At 45.0% G+C, this 18,747-nt stretch overlaps 1 protein-coding gene across 6 annotated transcripts in view; it reads right to left on the bottom strand.

Annotated features, from left to right (window-relative positions):
* The window catches only part of ACTN1 (actinin, alpha 1), an 81,658-nt gene that overhangs the window by 37,401 nt on the left and 25,510 nt on the right, over window positions 1-18,747 (bottom strand). For all 6 annotated transcript variants that reach the window (XM_015287257.4, XM_015287258.4, NM_204127.2 and 3 more), the window contains exons 2-3: window positions 8,163-8,277; window positions 3,615-3,734 (exon numbers count right to left, since the gene is read on the bottom strand). In XM_015287257.4, coding sequence (XP_015142743.1) covers window positions 3,615-3,734; window positions 8,163-8,277 — 235 coding nt within the window. The remainder of the gene's footprint in view (window positions 1-3,614; window positions 3,735-8,162; window positions 8,278-18,747) is intronic.

Here is an 18,747-nt window from a genome sequence, read left to right as displayed (position 1 = left end):
ACAACTGAGTTGTCCATGAGAGCACAGCACCTGGCTACCCCACAGAACGAAGGAGTTGCAGAGGATCAACTGCAGGCAGGACAGTGTTAGGATTTTGGAATTAAAGATATGTTGCTAGGGATGGTCCAGCCAGATTTAGGACAGCTTGCTGGCATTAATGACAGAAGTGTGCATTTTAGCTCCCTAATTGTGAGTGGGCACGAGATGGGGGCAAATCTAAAGCTATGTTTCACCCACTGACACAGAGAGACCTTATTTTTCCTTTCCACTGCCAGATGTATGCTTGCTCTGCCCAGTGGTTCAGGAAGTGTTTTGCTCAGCCGTACTTCTGCAATTGTTGAAATCTTTATGCTTTATTTCTCCTTTCACTTACACAGGTGAGAAGAGGGATCAACAGTTATCTCTATGTTGAACTGAGCTACGTCTGTATAAGAAATCAGTAACTTTCTATGAAGATTAGAGGTGCAAATAAAACAGTCACAGGGTCAAATACTTAACCTATTCAATCTGGTAAAACCCTGGAGCATTTGATCCTAGTACGGAATTGATTACCGCAAAAGATAGCTCTTGAAATATCAGATGAAAAAGATCTAAAAGCAGATGAAGAAACATTTGAGAGCTGTAGCAGGCTAGACCATTCCCTGATCCTGGTCTACACAGATCTGTTGCACACCACAACTGCTGAAAAAAGCAGCTTTTAAGCCTCAATGCTTATTTTGTTTGCTTAGTTCACTTTCCACTTAGTGTGGACATGGAACATGTCCCACTCATATGCTGTGTGTAAGAAACCCTCTTCTACTCTGGTTCTCATCCATTAGGACTAAGTTGCAATGCTTGGCTTATGAGCAGCATAAAGGGATCTTCATCTGACAAAATGCAAGAGAAATACCACGGAAACATTTTTTCCAGCTTTAACTCTGGTTAACCATGGTTTCGCAAGGCTTAAGTTGACCCGAGAGTCTCCCAATGGAATTCTTTCTTTCTGGAGCTTATGTTTTAACTACAAAAGAAAAAAAAAAAGAGAGAGAGAGAGGAAAAACAGGACATTGATGGCCAATGCCATTTATCTAGTGTATACAGAGAACTCCAGCTGGGCTGCAGACCTTTCACACAAAAGTGCTGTCTGGCAGACAGACGCTCAGAGATGGAGCAAGTGCCCTCGAGGTGAAGAGTGTGCTGGCCTAGCCAGTGCCCTCATGCTGCCACAAGAGGCTAGCTTTCCCTTAGGGAAGAAAACTTCCTAGATCAGTCCTGCCTGCCCGAGGCATTTACAGCTCATTTTCTTGGCATAGTGTTATGACTGCCTCACTGACTTTTTCTTTCTACTTTGCTACTGTGCAATGTCTTCTTAAAGCCTGAGTATTATACCTTAGCATTCGTGCTCAAGGAAGGCTTATAATTCCTTCAGTGGATGGAGCTACTGTTGTACCGTTCAAAGCAAAAACCCATTTTCACAGCTGATGTGTAATTTACCAGATACACAGTACTTGGATGGAGCGGGCAGACGCCCTGCTGCAGTCTTATGCCTCCTGCTGACAGCCAGAGTGGACTGGGCTTAGCTCAGGGGCAAAGGCAAGTACTGGGCTGGGGCCCCACCTGGGATCATGCTTGCGGAGCTTGAGCTTGCAAAGTGCTCTGTATTAGCACCAAAACTTAACATCAGTCCAAACTTCAGCGCTGTCGAAAGCCAATTCATCAAGGGGATCTATTAAAAGCCTGACCTTTTGGGGGGTATAAGGAAACCCATATTGGGTTCACCACACATCTGCATGGTTGCATGGGCACCAGGACAGAAGAGAGGCAGGAAGGTTTGGCAGAGCAGATGGGATCACAGTTTAGACTAAACTAAATCACGGTGGCTATCACAAAACTACACCTCACAGCCTATTTCTGAACAGGATAACTGCTATGAGTCAGTACTGAGTAACGGGGCCCTGGAGATCATTGGTCACAGAGCCTTTTATTTGTAAATGATCTGTAAGTGCTGGAAGGGTAGTCATAGCTGATTCAGGAGCAGAGATCAAAAAAGAAAAATCCAGAGGAAGTAGAGGAAAAAGGCCAACTAGTGCCAGGGAAACCAGACCAGAAAAGAAAGAAAAAGGCATCAGAGCAGTGCAGTTAGGTTTTACACATGCTCTAGGTTCCCAGAAGGGTACAAATGTCTGTCCAAGATCCAGATGACAGTTGTCTTCTCTTAAGGAAGGAGACCTACATCTTCATGTCCACCTTCTAGTTACAAAGGGGTGTCATATTGATAGGGAATACTGAATCAAGACACTGGACACATCTTGTAAGGGCACAGAATAACCATACTTGTGCTTCTGTGTTTACATAAACAGTATTCAGGGAAAGCAACATCCTAAGTTGCTGTTGTGGGAAAAGGTGAGAAAACCGAAAGGAAGTTCTGCGTGCAAGTTATACCAAATTATTTATCTCTCACATTCATCTCAACACCAAACACTGTAAGAAAGCATCTCTGCAAATTATTCTGAAGTCTTCATAACATTACAACTTTAAGCTGGGGTAAATGGGGTAAAGCAAACACGAACACCTCCAGAGGCTGAGGTATTCTGCCTGGTCTCATACAGAACTAGCGGACTGCAGATGACCCCAAGAGTGTGTCCAAGAGGCCAGATCTCAGGACAACACAGCAACATTGCACTGACCTCCTGGACTATAAACAGACAGATCTCAGCCTTGTAGTCCCACAACTCTGACAGAAGATGAGTGCTCATCCAGAACTCTACTATGGGCTCATTTCCTGGCTGTCAAGAGTTTCCATGGAGAAACCATGCATTTCCATCTGTAAGATGGAGATAACAAACCCCCTCATTTTCCATGGTCACTGTAAAGGCAAACCTAGAAATACCACAGAAACAGAGTGTCTCCACAGCAACAGTGACAAAAGGAGTTCAAAGGCAGAACTCAGACAAAGGTCTAGAGCAAAGGAAAATGAATGTCATAAAAGCACAGTCCAGATTACTAATTGCTAAGATTTATAAAAGTCAGAGCAAACTATCTTACCAGCCTGCAAGCCCGAGTCTTGTGATATATCTGCAAAACATCTGTCATCTTTGCTAGAAAGACAAAAATCTTGCACAGTTCCATGCTGCACAATCAATCAGCAAGTTTACTCTGAGGGCATCCCCAGTGCTGCCCACAGTGATCTCTGCACAATAGTACACAGGCCATAGCACTCACAATTCTAGAATGCACAAGAAGCCTGAATGCCCTGACAGCTGAAGTCTCTGGGATCCTTTACCTGTGTTGGTGATTGCACTTGGCTTTGACCTATGGGATGTCCTACAGCAAAAGGGGATCTTTCCCAGCAGCTCTGCAACAAGCTAAGTACAAGCAGCTGCTCTATTTCAATTGAGAAAGAAACATCCTGATAAAAGCTCACTGTTTTCCATGAGTGATGAGAACCAGGAGAAAAGGAAGAGAAAAATGACCAATAAAGGCCAGGAGGGAATTAAGTTTTGCAGCCTATTGCGACCTACCAAAGATCCAACATGTCGTCTTTCTACTGCCGTGGTTTATTTTACAAGAACATGGTAGAGCACAGAGCTGTCTGGGCACAGCTTAGGCCCACACAAATCAGCTGGTTTCTTTACCTTCTGCTCCAATTGATACTAGTTTGACTCCTTTGCTGGCAATGAAATCCAAGGCCTTGTTCACGTTGGATATTTTGTGCACTCGCATTTTGCCTCTTTCAGGCTTAGCCAAACGTTCACCTAGGAAGAAAAGAGAAAAAAAAATATTAGAAAACAACTCTGAAGCCTTTTTTCTCTTCTGGATGTTCTCCCATCCTGGTGGCTCCCACTGCTCAGAAGGGCACAGGGTAGACTTCCCTGCATCTTTTTTTGACACTTACTGCTAAGTACTCCCAGGAAGAAGCAGATTCCAGATAATGTCATAATTGAGGACTTGTCAACACTAAATCCTTTCTACTGCAGGTTTGTGTCAGAGATGTCAAGGTCTTTATAAAAAGCTTTCAAAACCACACTGAGCTCAGCATTGAAAAATTAACCTCTGTACCATTAACCACTGATAATGGTGCCTGGAAAGGCAGTTAACTTCTCCTCATGAAGACAAGTGAGCAGCTCATCTGCAGTGTTTACAACATTTCAAATCTCTTTTCCTCAGAATTCCCTACTGTCAATTACTAGGATGAGCTTATACCTCGCTTTCTTTTCCCCAGCCAGGATACAGACCTTACACCTCTCTAGTCTTTGCATCAAGTGGTCACAACTGCACCTACTAGGAAATTAAAATCACTTCTGTAGTGAGCAGCTTTTTGTGGATCATCACCTCTATTCCTTTCCACTAAATGCATTCAATGCATTTCTAACTCTTTGTCATGCTTTCGTACACAACAGTATGCATTTTAAATGCTTATAATGAGGCAGAGAGGGAAGCAGCGTAGCTCTGGGATAAGGGAGTGAGTCTCAGGGCACACACCAGATCTTTACTGGAACTATGTTGGAACACTCGGAAAAGCACTTTCTTGACCTTCTTTATTTAAAAGAGCTTCATGAAGTGAAGTTGCGCCCTTCTTGATTGGCTGCCTGCAACTGTTCCCATGGCCTGCTTTTACTCACACTAACCTAATACTCAGGGTAAGCAAATTAAAGCCCAGTGGGCTTTTCAGAGGAATCTCTACTGGAAATAGAGACAGGACATCAGGAGGCACCTATAAGTGACCCACATAACCAGAAATCAAACAGAGCAGCTCAGGTTTCAGTTCAAGGCTCCAGAATATAACAAACAAACACAAACAGAATGCAAGGTTTTGCATTCTGAAAAAGAAGGTATGGAATAATTAAAAAGAGATCAAATGGGCAAGTTCAGGCAAGTAATGACTCAGATCCAATTCCAAGAGCCTCCTGCTATATCCTGAGCATGAATATTTAAATCAACGTGAGCTGACTCAAAAGCTCTATTGGAGGCTTAAGGGTGAGAAAGAAAAGCATTTTTTCAGGTTTTTTTTTTTCATACTAAAGTGGATAGCTTGTTTCTTAACAAAGGAGTGAAGAAACTACAAGGGAGAAAAACAGATTATCACCACAGCCATGCCCTCCCAAGGAAAAAAGTCTGGAAAAGGAAATCCTTTATTACTGTAGGCTGGTGTCAGGCTTAAGGATAAAACCAGATTCACTTTCAAAATGACATAATTTAAGTAAAAAGATGTATTTACAGTACTAGCTCCTTCTTAGGATTAAAAAAATCTCCTTCACTTTAATGGACCATCAAGTACACGTCATGGTGCGTTGCTTTCTTTTTCCATCCGGATAATGCCAGTCATTGTAAACTGAAGTGGAAGCACTTTTTGTGACAGCTTCACAATGTCATTTTTACAAATGTAGTTTCAGAAAAGACTTAAGCTGATTTGTACAGTCAAACGTCACCAAATGGTTTGAGTCAGCTAAAAAAATAACTATTCTCTTTAACTGATGTGACTGCAAACCAGAAAAATAAAGGAGGTTGGGTTTCAGCTGGAACAGCAAGCAGATCCCATTCACCTTGTGGCTGCCAACAAGTGTACCAACTTGCTCTATCTGGGGCTGGGGAGGGCACAATCTCTCCCTCTGACCACATCAGGATCTAAGAGAAGCCAGTAATCTTTGCAAAACTGCAGTCTCCCTCTCTGAAACAGCACAGTAGCATATTTGTCTTAGAATAATCTTTGGTGAACTTAGATTGTCCCCAAACCCAACGGCTATTGCCTTCTGTCCTGAAATTTATTACAAATTTAGATTTTCAGAGCAAAGCTTCATATGGCTCCATGCCATGCAGTATTAATGAAGTAGACCGTTAAAAATGGAAGCCTGCTAGAAATATGTTCTACTTTCAGCTGTTTGTATTACTGCTCTATTTCTCAGTACTTCTCCCAGCTCAGACAATGGAAATGGCCTACTCACTTCCATTCTCCAGTTCTCATGTACTGGCCCAAGGCTGTTCATTAAAAGCCAAATAATGCAAGGAAGTGTTGGCATAGACGTTGTTTACAGCAAATATTCTTAAGAAAAATTTCAGTTAGTGCTCCCTTCTGTTTGGTGGAAAAAAAAAAAAAAAAAGGCCTTATAACTTTATTTTAAATAGTAAACACAGGCTCAGCCTTTTCGAGTCTCGTGGTATTTTTAAAATGGCTTTGTCAGGGGAAGGAAATATACACAGTGCAAAATGAAAGTGTATCATACCAGGAAATTTCTGTAGGGCCCACCTGTTACTTCCCAGCACAGAGCCAACAGGACGGGATCTGCAGTGCTATCGCTCCCCCTCGTGCACCTCCAGGCCCACTGCCGAGGAGCAGGTAGCACTTGGCTCTGTGCAGCTCTTGGCCAGCCCAGCTCCGTGCTCCCATGGCTGAAGGCTCCTCTGGCTGTTGCTCTGCCCACAGCTAAGCTGGCTGAGAGGAAAGGAGTAGTGCAGCAACCCCACCTCCGCCAAATTCCTGTCAGCAGCTCCACGGTTCCCCAAAACACGGGAAAAGGAAGGTGTGTAGAGAGCCAAGAGCTGAGGGGAAAGCCAGAGGCTGAACCAGAGGGCTAAGAGCCATCTGGAGCCTCTGCCATCAGCAGGAGCCATGGCAGGAGCATCCAGGCAAGCCCTTGCCAGCAGGGAAGGCACGAGGAGGGGACTCATTTCTCTCAGGCAGCTCCCCAGGTGCTGCTGCTTCCCAAGGTGAAGGTCAGAGGGGCTACCAGTGGGGCCAGCTGCTGCAAAGAGGCTCCAGGAGAAGAGTAGGAAGGATGAAGGTCTACAGCAGCTCCCTGCACCTTTGCCCGCTAGTCACACTTGTGAGTGGGCTCCCACCAGGACAACAGCACTGGAGGGGTGGGAGATGAGGAGAGGATATTAAGCCACGTGTTAGCAGCCAGCCTGCTGTACTCATCCACCATCCTCCATTCATGTTCCCCTTCCCTATCTTCCTGCTCAGCAATCAGAACCGAGGCCATTAGGGCCCATCTGCCCCAGCTTCCTGGCTGCAGCTCCTCCTCTGGAAAGGAATAGTTCAGCAAAAAAATAAGCACAGAAAAGTAGGACTCTGCCTGCTAGCTTCTCATAGGCACTGCAGGAGCAATGCTCTGAACTTTGATCCCTCCAAACTACTAGCACAGGCAAAAACTCAAAGGTATTATCCTATATCCATAAATTCTCAAGAGTACATACACTGACAGCATCTTTGCAGGAGATAGAGAAGGTTAGGAAAAGAGGGGCAGCAGAGGGAGGGTAGCCTGAGTGCCTCTCTCACAACAATTTTACTGCAAAACACACCAAGAAGCTCAGGGGTGTGAGTCATAGGGTTGGTCTTACTGACTGAAAGCCATCAGGAGAAAGGCTGTGAGCACACAGCTCCAGTTTCACACTCTTATCCCCCATGACGCCTCCCACAGTACTTTAAGGTATTTATTTCATCAGTACATCAATAGGAATTATTGCTTATACAAAATAATCCTTGTTCAGGGAGGTATCTGTCAAATAGTGGGACATTTACGATAGGGAGTTAAAACAAATCTGACCTAATTTGGTCACTGTTTTAATTTCAGATAGTTTTCTGGGATTTTGTTTTGCATTAGTTTTTTTTTGTTGTTGTTTGGTTTTTCTTTTTTTTTTTTTTTTCCCTGAAGGCCTGAGCACTGAGCTCAGATTGAAACTAGAATGGAAAAACTTCAGTCACAGCTGAAACTGAATGATACAGAAGATTTACTGGTCTGACTTTCCTCTTTCAATAACTTCCATCCTATTCCCACTGTCATGTGGCTTTGGTATGATTTGCCAGTGTAGCATTCCCACACTCTTTCCAGAGCTGCTTCATCAGCTCTGCCAAGGAGTGAGAGACATTGCCTGAGCCTTCACAAGAGGCTGTGCATTCCTGGCGAATGGAGGAAAGCTGAGAGGCAGGAGCAGGAATGCAATGGGCAGCCTGCACAGGCCATGAGGCTTGGAACGCATTCCAAAAGCACATTCATGGTCACTGCTGGAGACAAGATATTCGTTAGAGAGAAATTTGTTCTGAATCAGAAAGCAGCTGTTCTTGTTCCAGCAAAATCTACAGCATTACAGCCCTCGCTGTCCCTGTTCTACAAGAAAAGGGGAAGACAGATTTCAGAACAGAGATGCTAAGGACACTTGAGAGCACCACACACAACCTCTCTCACCTGAAATGACTTCCAGAAGTAACATGAGTTTAAGACCATCCCTGAAATCTTCCTCTATGTTCTCAATCTGTGTCCCAGCCTTGCGGAGGTGAGAATTACACCATGCTGTAAATGTCTAAAACACAGGAAAGAAGAAAAAAAAAAAAAAGAGCAGTCAGTAATCTTCCCAGAAGCCAAACAGCAGTTCAGTACCAAAGAAGTGCTGCTAGGGGTGCTGTGATACAGAACGAAACACCAGTTAGATTATCATCTTTTTCCGTCTTGTAGAGCACAAGTGTTACTATCTAAATACCCAAAGGAGTTGCAGGGTGCTTTTGTGGCAAAAGAAGCATGATAGATGTGGTCACTTCATGGCTCCAAGGTGCCTGATCTTCTAGAAGGGCTCCTAAACTTTGTGGTTGGTTTACATCACCTTGAAACTTTTAAGGTATGCTAAAGGCTCACATTATTAGGGACTCCAGTGGTATTAGGTGACACATGTTAACATAATATGAAGGAAAAAGGAAAACAATATTCCAGATCTCTTTGTCTCTAGGTTGGTGCATTAAAAACAATTTTTTTTTCTGCCTCCAGTCTATTCCAATATCAAAGGCTGCAGCCTCAGAGGGGCACTGAGGGGCAGAGAACTCAACTACACAAACCACATCCCAGTAGCGTCAGTCCTGCTGTTGCTGTTCCCATAACTCACTGCTGAGCAGAGCCTCTCTCCTGCCTGCCTGTTCCACATGCCCCACGCAGCTGCAACAACTGCTTACGTGGAGAAGCAAATGCTTTCTGAACAACAACACTACCACCCATCTCAACAGAAGCACAGGTCCTCCAAAGGCTAACAGTAAGCATTACCTATGCTACTGCCTAGCAGAGTCCCAGACCCCCACTGCTTGACTGCCTCTGGCAGAGGGATCATAGCCACTCCACAATCAGTGATATGACGCAGGACTGCTGCAGTAATATATCTGAAGTGGAGCACGAACTGAAGTCCAAATTACAACACAGTCAGTGGCTTTCAGGCCAGATAACACCCTTTTGGGAAATGCCTTCTGACCTCAAGTGGTCAGAATAAGAGGATCTCTCATACGAGAGAAATGAACTTTGCCACAAGTGATGACAACACACATTTTCTGTGGGTGTGCTCTGTCAGCATTTGTTCTGAGCAATGGGCACATGGACACTGCCCAGGGACAAGACCAGCTCGTCAGTTATGAGATCCAAGCCTGCGTTTAAATTTGTAAGTGACATGAGAAGTTATCTCAAAAGAGCAAAAGCAAGTCTGAAAGGGAAAAGCTAGTGCTATCATTGGACAGTCAAATATAAAACACTCTCAGCATGACATAGCCTCAACCAGAGGAATGAAAGAGCCCAAAGTGGGGATGCAGGAGTTTGAAACAAAAGAGTGGTTTGAAAAGTAAAAGGCACCAACTAGTTCTTTATGGGCGGACAAGTTTGTCTAAGTACTAATGAATGAGCTTCACAGTGTTTGAACAGGACACCAAGCAAACCTTTTCCTTTGTACAGATGGATAACCCTTCAATCACTCCTTAAATGGAAGGGTGAGGTAACTCAAAACTTAAGCAGCTCCAAAAGCTTGGTCCTACCGCAGAAAAGGAGGTCTTCCCTGCCTCCCTTAAGATGTGCTGCCAGAGCCAACTCAACTCACTGACCCAGTGAAGAACTGCTTGCTTTCTCCAGTATGCCAAGTCTCCTGCTGAGCGAGTGTATGGAACAGTCTCGCAAGACTTTGCAAGAGGAAATTGGGCAAAAATGGAGGGTAGAGCAAACCACAGCACTCATGCCATCTTAGGCCGTTGCACAACTGCAGCAGGAAGGACCTTGCTGACACTGAAGCACGGCACGCCAAGAATTCAGGAATGCTTCACCGCTGCTTACACCACGTGCTGCAATTCAAAAGAAAGACCACCCCAAATGGCAAAGAGCATCAAGGCTTTTCTTATTTTTCTAGAGGCTGGGCTTCCTGTGTTAACCTGCTTGCATTCATGCTCATACCACTGCAAATAGCGTAGAGCAGAATCTTTCATTGGAAGAAGCATGGCTTAAACAGCTGCTGGGCTTTACATTGTTGTGCTCTGGCCTTGCTCTCCACTGGGGCTCTGGGACAGAGCAGGAAAACAGTGCAGCTGTAAATATATTCATGGCAACAGCTCTTTGGATGGGTAGCATGTATTGTGAAAGTCTGGGATCTCCATTTTCAAGATGGTCTGGTTTCCTTCCAGAATTGGAAGTTTCAAAAAACAGTAAGCCATTAAGTACCTTTTATTGCCTCTTATTATTATTCCCCTGAGAAACAGAAGCGTGGTTTGTTGTTGTTCTCAGAACAAGAGTGGCTTCACTTGTGAACAGACTCTGCATCCCAAAGTACATCCTTTCAGTTCTACTTTCTTCATTCTACCACCTGCACTGTCTTATGTGAGAAGAGGCTCATTTACTTGGCTCATGTTTGCAGCCAGTCTCCTTTGCTCCCCCAGAGGGGCAAATGAGAGCATGAATGTTTTCAAACGCTCTACCAAATACAGTATATATACACAGTATATATAGGAAAGTCATGGATGCCCATACACCTCATCCTTATCCGTGAAAGCAGAAAGGGGAAGATACATACAGCTAGTGAGTGGCCCTAGCTCACAACACATCTGTGTTGAAGCGAGGAGGAAGTCTAAGATCTACTTCACAGGCCACCAGACTGCATTTTTATTTCTTGTATGACTTCCCTGAAGACATTTCAGTTTTCTTCTCTATCAGCCTAAAGCAGATCAGAAAGCTCTGCTCTAAATCACGGGTAAGCCCAGCAAAACTGGGCCTCTCTTTGCACACCTTGAAGAAGCGGGTGACAGGGTCTATGTCGCCAAGAAACACATTAAAACCAAACCACAGACCTTCTAAACTTTGCGTTATTATAAAGTTTGGCATGATGACCACATAACAAAGATGACTTTTATTGGTGCAAGAGCCCCCTGAACCTTGGCGGAAAAGTACAGCTGAGAGCCAGCCCTCTAACTGCACAGCTGGAGCCACCTCCACCATTTCATGTGGTACCCTTCAGGTCATACACAAACTCCTTAACACCACAAACAGTACAACAATATATGGAAACAGCAGCTCTACGTGGATGCATTAGGCCATTTTACAAGCGAGGCAGATTATGAATGCTTTTAATAAGAATGGGCATTTATAGCTATGGGATTCACAAAGAGTACTCTTTGCAAACCAACCCGCAGCAACATCCATCAAAACAGAGTAAGCAGAAAGCTGCTTTACACTGCATCTGCTGCACACACTGTTCAGGAATAAAATATCTTATTTCCAAGTAGTAAATTGGAAGAAAATGTGACAGACAGCTGAAAGAAGGCTGAAGAAATGTGCTAGAAAAGTTGGGGGGGGGAGTAGGAGAAGGAAGAGCTGAAATTTCTGCTGTCCACTGAGTCTTGCAATCCTGGCAGCCTTGGTTGGAGTCATTTTTACTGACTTGGCTTCATGCAACTGCACAGGATCCTTTTTGTTATTCTGGGAAACTTACTGAAACCGCCCACTCGCCCCATCCACCTCCTAGCACCACATCCCCTCCTCCCCACACCCTCAGTCACAGCGGCAGCAATGGTTGAGCTGCTGAGCCCTGTGCTGCCTGTCCCCAGGAGCAAGGGCAGAACTGCAGTGCCGAGCACAGGCATCACCTCTGTAGCCATGAAGCCACACCACTACTCTAAGCAGTAGACATTTTTCCTCACTGTCTGCAGGTGTGGAAGCTTGAAATTATCTTAATGAGGAAGAGAAAACAAATACTCTGTTAACCTCGTGACTTATGAAAATTTCACATAAGTGGAAAACTACTTTTACCAAATAACAGCATGAGAAGATGCTGCCATGTAGATTTTCTTCATGTGAATCTCACACCAGACATTTTCTATGGTAACCTTAGCAGAGGTGCAGACAGAGCTGTGTTTCTTGGCCCCTGGATCTTTCCATAGATTGGACACAGCAGATCCCCCTGAAGGTCTGTTTCTTGTTCAGCACACACAGTGAAGGAATGCCTGAGGAAGAAGTATGTGTGCACACATACACTTGCCACTGCTGCTCTCTGTCTCCCCTTGCTCTCATCTCTAGCTACAGTTTGTACCTTTCTGGTACGTGAGTGTTTCACGCAATGTTCCTGCAACTTGGGGAAGCAAGACAGCAAGCCAGTATTTTAAGTTCAGAGACAGCTTTTGCTTAGAGTAGCTCTAGTGAGCTCTTTGCTGCAAGAAAACAGCCATAAGGCACTTCAGCCTCAGAGCAATTTTAGCAATGTAAATGCCAAAGCTACCACAACCACATAAATGACAGTAAAAAAAAAATATATGGGCAGTTTTATCTCTGTGTGGCTGTGACAGTGACCTCCCAGCTTTATCTGACCTTTCCAGATGCTCTTCATTTCTCTCCTTGCTAAATCCCTCTTCCACACAGTCCATGGATGAGTGTAAAATTCCCAATACAGCCAAGAGCTTGTTGAATTTGAACGGCAGCCCCTGAAAAGCTATAATTGATCTCTAGCAGTGAGTGCTGCTTGCCTCCCCTCTGACAGCAATGAGGTTTGGCTTAAGCAACCAAAGAAAGAATTTGTTGGAGCGCTGCTTCACTGGCATGCCAGGACCACGCTCCAAGGGAGGCAGAGCTCAGCCACCATGAGATCCTCCTTCCTTGTGCTTATGCTAGGGGATGAGTTTTAGTCAAGTATTTCAATCCAGATCTGCTGTTGCAACACGTCCATAAAGCTCTGGCTCCTGTGAAGGAGGGGATGGTGCTACTGGCACACAAACAGTAGCCAAGGAGTGCACTTTTACACTACTGCATGTGTACCTGCAAAGCAAGGTCTTGAACAGGCCGTAAGCTGCGAGTACAGGTCCAGGCTTTCCTCTAGTGTTGCAAGGGAAATGACAGAAAGATTCCCTTTTGGACCACTAGAAAGGAAAGTGGGATACTCACACAATACAGCATGCACAGCTGGAAAACAAAATCAATTGAACCAGCTGCAAGTGCTTTTCCTCTGATTGCCTGCATCCAAATGAGCACACCTGGACTTCTGCAGGCACAGCCGCAGCAGTGTTTGCTGCCTCATCTGAAGGTAGCATCACTGCAGTGCCCACCCAGCATGGCACCATATAGGACAGTACCACTCAGACAAAGCTGCTTGTCCTTGCAATGCATTCTACATGCTGCAAGGGATTTTATTTGAATGAAATTGTCTGGAACAAGGCTTGAGGCACTCACCCAATAACGACTAACAGTTTTTTAAGAGCAGGCAAAAAGCTGCTGCACACAAGGTTTCTTTAAGCCCTGGAATTACTACTAAGGAGTTCCAGCTGCTCCACAATGGGCTCCCTTCCACCCTGGTAGCCTGAGAGGAACACACCATATCGAAGAAGAAGATCCTAACCCACAGCACCTCAACCTCTATCTCCTTCTCCTCAACCAGACAGATGAGTGAGATCATCAACAGGAACTGTTTGGATTGAGGGGCCAGGAAACAAATCCCAACTTTCCAGCCCAAGTTCCCCTCTGCTCAGCATCAATCCATCACTAACATTAACCCCAGAGCATCACACAGTTTCTCCCTCATGGTGCTTCTGGTGCTTCTTTCTCTCAGCCACTCTTTCACACCTAAACAACTGCTGGTAGTCTCCCCATGGCTTTAGGTACACCAAAACCACTGTCTGTGATCTTCCAGCAGAGAAGCTCTAGGGACTGGAGATGGTCTACACAAACCTCATTGCAACTCCAGGGAGCTCCCAAAGAGCTTCTTGTTCAAATCTGAATCTTGTTTGTCCATACTATCCAATTCCATCTTCCAACCTCAAACACAGACTTGGCTTCTCTGCACATTGCTCTGTATTTAATGCCACCTAAAAACTCTTGAAAGAAGAATGGCATTTGATAAATCCTTCCAGCATGAACTCTGAGTCCATTCTTCAGGTGATTTAAAGAGCTTGGTTTGTTGAAGGGTTCCACTGTCAGAAGCTGACCTACAGAATTACAGATCTGATGGTATATGAGACTAATGCTGCACAACAGAGAACTTTACTTTCCAATGAGGTTAACCCATTTTCTTAGGAAAAAAAATGGGTATTCAGAAAAAAATCCTTACAGAAACAGCCTCATCCACAAAAGGAGTTTAGTATCACATGCATCAGGGATAATGTCCTGTCCTGTTCTGGTCTAATTGCAGCTGTTGAGTTCCAAGTGTGGCTGAAAGACAAAATGCAGCTCACACTGCTCCTGAAGTACTATGTACTGAAAAGGAGGGGTATCATTACATTGTACAGCACGTTACTAGCATCTAAAGAACCATTTGGTGACTGCCTCAGGAATTATTTGCATCTCCCAACTCCAGGGAACAGTCCCTGAACTTGGAAGGACAGAGCTCAGTCACTGATTCTGAACAGTCAAAGTTCACACTGCTTAAGCAGTTTCCTAAAACTCAGCTCTGCAGCTCGGGATGAGAACAACACTAGGGCAGGAAGAGCCCAGTCCTGACTGCATCCACATGAGCCAGACTAGATTCCCATGGTGAACATAATTCTCACCACCAAATCTCTCTTTGTCCAGAAGACCTAGGAACAGGAGCACAGGGAAAACAAAACCCCCCTGACAATCAATCCATCCTTTTGGACAATGGCAGCGAATCAGCAAATCACTTACAAGAAGCTTAAGAAAATAGTCAGTGTGGGAGTTTTTCATTTATGCTCAGACAAACGCAGAGCTCAGAGCCTTTCCTCCCACCCCTGGAACAGAGGAGGAAAAAAAAACCCCAAAAAACATAGAGCACCTTCCATGCTGGTTTTCCTCTGGCATGGTATTAACTGCCCTGGAGTCAGAGTGATCCTTTCATTAGCTAAGAACAGGCTAAAGTGATGAGGGCAGAGATCTCAATCCAGTGCACTTCCCTTCCATCACAGGGTAAATATTTGTTCTTCCCTACATTTGTTCCTCCAGAGCCTTTAACTCCACTTCTGCTACGGAGCCGCACCATTTCAGGCATTTGTTTCTGCCATTTGAAAGCTCCTGGACATTAAATCAATGACTCAGCTGGCATTTCCAAGCAGTAAAGCACAAGCACTCTTTATCCCAGAGTTACCAAGGAGCACAAATACCTAGGAAGTTACAAGAATTCTTCAGACATGCAAAAACCATGCAAAAACCAGCACAGTGAGATCAACTACCAGAAGTATGGTCTTTTACAGTTTAAGATGAAGCTCAGACTAGCAAGTCTCTTCATTATGTTCTTCTGTCTCCTAAGAAATCAGCTCATAAACGTCAACTTGCTTCAAGTTCTCTCATAACAAAAATTAAACAGAGCTGATCTCTGCACTTTATATGCACTTTTATATGCTGAGCTTCCCAAATCCTTTATAGCATTTGGGGGATATACTGAAAGAAATCATTTTACTGAGCACTGGGATGCAACTATTTATGGACTGGAAAGTGGCAGCAAACCACTGCAAACAAGGCTGTTCAGCTCGGGGAGGCTGAACTGCAGCCACCCAGCACGGAGCTGGGATGAACACGTGCACAAATGCACACCTCGATGGCAGGCCTGCGCTGTAAATCTCACCACATGAAGCTTCTCAGGTACTTTACTCTGGCCCTACATTGATTTCAGTTCGGGCTGTCACTCAGGCTGTGCCAGGGACAGGCTGGGGGAAAAGAAAAGGGTTATACTAAGTTTCTACGAAGCCCAAAAAGCCAGCAGTGCAGGGAGCTGATCTGGCTGAAGACTGAGCTGTCAACCAAAAGAAAAGAGCTGACGGGGCTTGCTTCACACCTGCGGTGTGAGGAAACACGCTGTCAGCATGAAGAGGCATCTCTCTCCGGGGCAGTCCGTGTGTACACTGCCTTATGGCACCTTCTGACCCGGGGCTTTAGGAAGGCCTCATACAGCCCAGGCTCAGACTGTGGGACTGCCCCATGCTGCCAGCCGGCCCACTGCTGCCCGAAGTGGCTGCTCGATGGGAGGGCTCCCAGGTGTTCCCTTTTCTGAGGCTCTTCTTTGGCTGTTTACTTTGCTGATGGAAGGGAAGGCAGGAAGAGGAATTTACAGCTTCATCTATCCAGACTTTCTAAATACGGAGCTAAGTAAACAGGTGGGATAATTGAAACAACTTAATGTATTTGCCCACTGCTCTGTACAGATGCTGCAAAATTAGCGCGAGCAGCTGGTTTTTGGTCTGCAGAATGTCGGTGTCTGCTGCATTGGACGGAAGAAGAAACTTGAAACTATCTGGTTTTCTAACTGGTGGTGGTGAGCATCCTGGCTAAAGAAATCTACACCATTTCCACTAAGAAATGGACTCCAAAGAGATGTCTGAAGTGAAGCCTGAGCTCCCTGATGAAGAGTAAGGAATCAGAAACGATATCCATATTCCACAGAGCTCCCAGTGGCACATATTTGGGCTTCAATCCCTATCACTGGTGGCCCAAACATTTAGCTAAAACATATGGCAAAAAATTGACCTAGACTAGTGCCCAGCTGAGTCTTCCCCTTCCACACCTTTCAACACTGTCATATCCATGCAGACACCATCACCTTTGCTTCAACCTGTCCCCTTGGTCATCACCTCTCTGCCCAACAAGACATGCTGTCACTCTGGGGTCTCACCTCATCCACAGCTGTCAAACACAGCTGCCAGCTCCAGAGGATTCTCTTTTTGAAAGAACGCCTGCAATTCATCTCTTTTGAAAACAAGATCAAAAAAAAATGTTGTCTTTTTTCAAAAGGTCTGCACTCACTTCATATGGGATTACTGAAAATGTCAAAAAATTACTCCCGAGTCAAGGTGACTCTGAGGCACCTGTACTACCACGGGCAGAGACCTTCCTGTGCTCAAGGATACAAAGACTCATAGTGAAAAGCTGCTCTGTGCTCCAAAGCACTTTCTGTATAAGACTCAGATATAAGAGCGGACGCAGCACAGCTCAGCACGAGATGTCAGTCAGGGTGCTTGGCAGAGGGCTCAGCACACCCACAACCTACCGCTTCTCAAGCTCTTTGCCAGGATCGTGGCAAAAGAGGTTTAATCCAAAGAAGACGGCGAGCTAAATTACAGCATCCCCAACTGTCCTTCTGTGAAAAGCGCCACAAATAATTCACGTATCTATAATCACAAGCTACGTAACTGCATCTGAACAGCAGGCTCCTATGCAAGACGCTGGGACAGGTTTCCCCGCAGTGGTTATGTTTTGATGCTTCCCCTTTGCTCAAAAGCTACAACCTCCTGCCACTCTGCAATTTGCTCTCACTTGGTCCGTGCCATTGGTGCTGGCAGCCTAGCTGGAAGGGAGACAACAAAACTGCACAACTGTGGCTGTTTCTAGCAGGTTCCTCCTCAGTGAGAGGCAAGGCAAACAAGAGCAATAAAATATTTGCTAGAAGGTGTAATGAGCAGGCTACAGCAGACAGTACCTGGTACCAGGCTGATACATATGAGAGACCCCAGCACAGACAACCAAGAACAGGAGAGGCAACACAAGGCCTAGAAAGGAAATACAGGCACCTCAGGTTTATTGAGGTGAAGAAAGAATAGCTACAGGAGTAATGTGAACCCAAGGGCATGACTGTAAGTGATGGGTTATGAAAACTATCTGCTGCGTCTGTTTGGATGAGTGTGAGTGGATTGCTTCATCGAGGTTGGGAAAAGGATGCTGCAGCTATTTAGACATAACTGCAAGCCCATGTGGGAGTTTTAATGGAGATCCATCAGCCGTTCTAGAGGGAAATGAAATGTCAGGCCAGAGAAGGGAACGTCACAGCTATTATTGGATGAAAGGTTTTAACCGATCTGGGTGTAGATTAGATTTTGGATATGTACATAAAGACACTACAAAAAAAAAAAAAAATCTCATCTCTATCTCCCTGAGCTTTAAATGTCTTTTACAAAGAAAAATGCAAAACTGAGCACTGAGGATTCTGAGCTGGAACCCCCACTTTCCACCCTTGAGGAACAGAACAACGGGCAATTTTAACACCAATAGACACTGTGAACAGGAGGAACGGCTCCTTTGTGCACCCCTAGGTAGATGAGCTCTTTTATTTGCACACACAAAGCGGCAGCAACTGTCACTTCTTACAGCTGTTGCCTCTAAGAATCAAGATGGTGCTGAGTCTCACACCTCCTCATGCACGAGGAACAAGTCCTTACTGGGGCTCACTCAACCCACAGGCCTCCATCAGCGCACACACGAGCACTGTGAGGATGATCAAAGCCATGTCTCCTCACAGGCTGCAACTCCTAGGTGAGTGCATGCGTCTGCAAAGTTATAGGTTCTAGAGTGCCTGTGCTACGTATTTAAGTCACAAACAGCCAAGAACCAAGACAAGTCCAAATATATGAGCATCTGTGTACTCTACATTCCGAGGAGAGGTATTTATTAAGGTAATGGTCATATTCAAAGTTGAATGGCATCGTGACTTATTCTTAATTGGATACCAAAAGCACTAAAGCTACTGTGGGTGGTAAGATTATGAAGATGGTCTTCTCTGGGATCTTAAGACACATTCCCTGTTGAGGCATGAAAGTGCATGGATAAAACAGGATTTAAA

Source organism: Gallus gallus, chromosome 5, assembly GCF_016699485.2.
Source record: "Gallus gallus isolate bGalGal1 chromosome 5, bGalGal1.mat.broiler.GRCg7b, whole genome shotgun sequence".
Taxonomy (NCBI): Eukaryota; Metazoa; Chordata; class Aves; order Galliformes; family Phasianidae; genus Gallus; species Gallus gallus.
The sequence above is the reverse complement of the archived record's forward strand: the minus strand, read 5'-3'. Positions and strand labels throughout refer to the sequence as shown.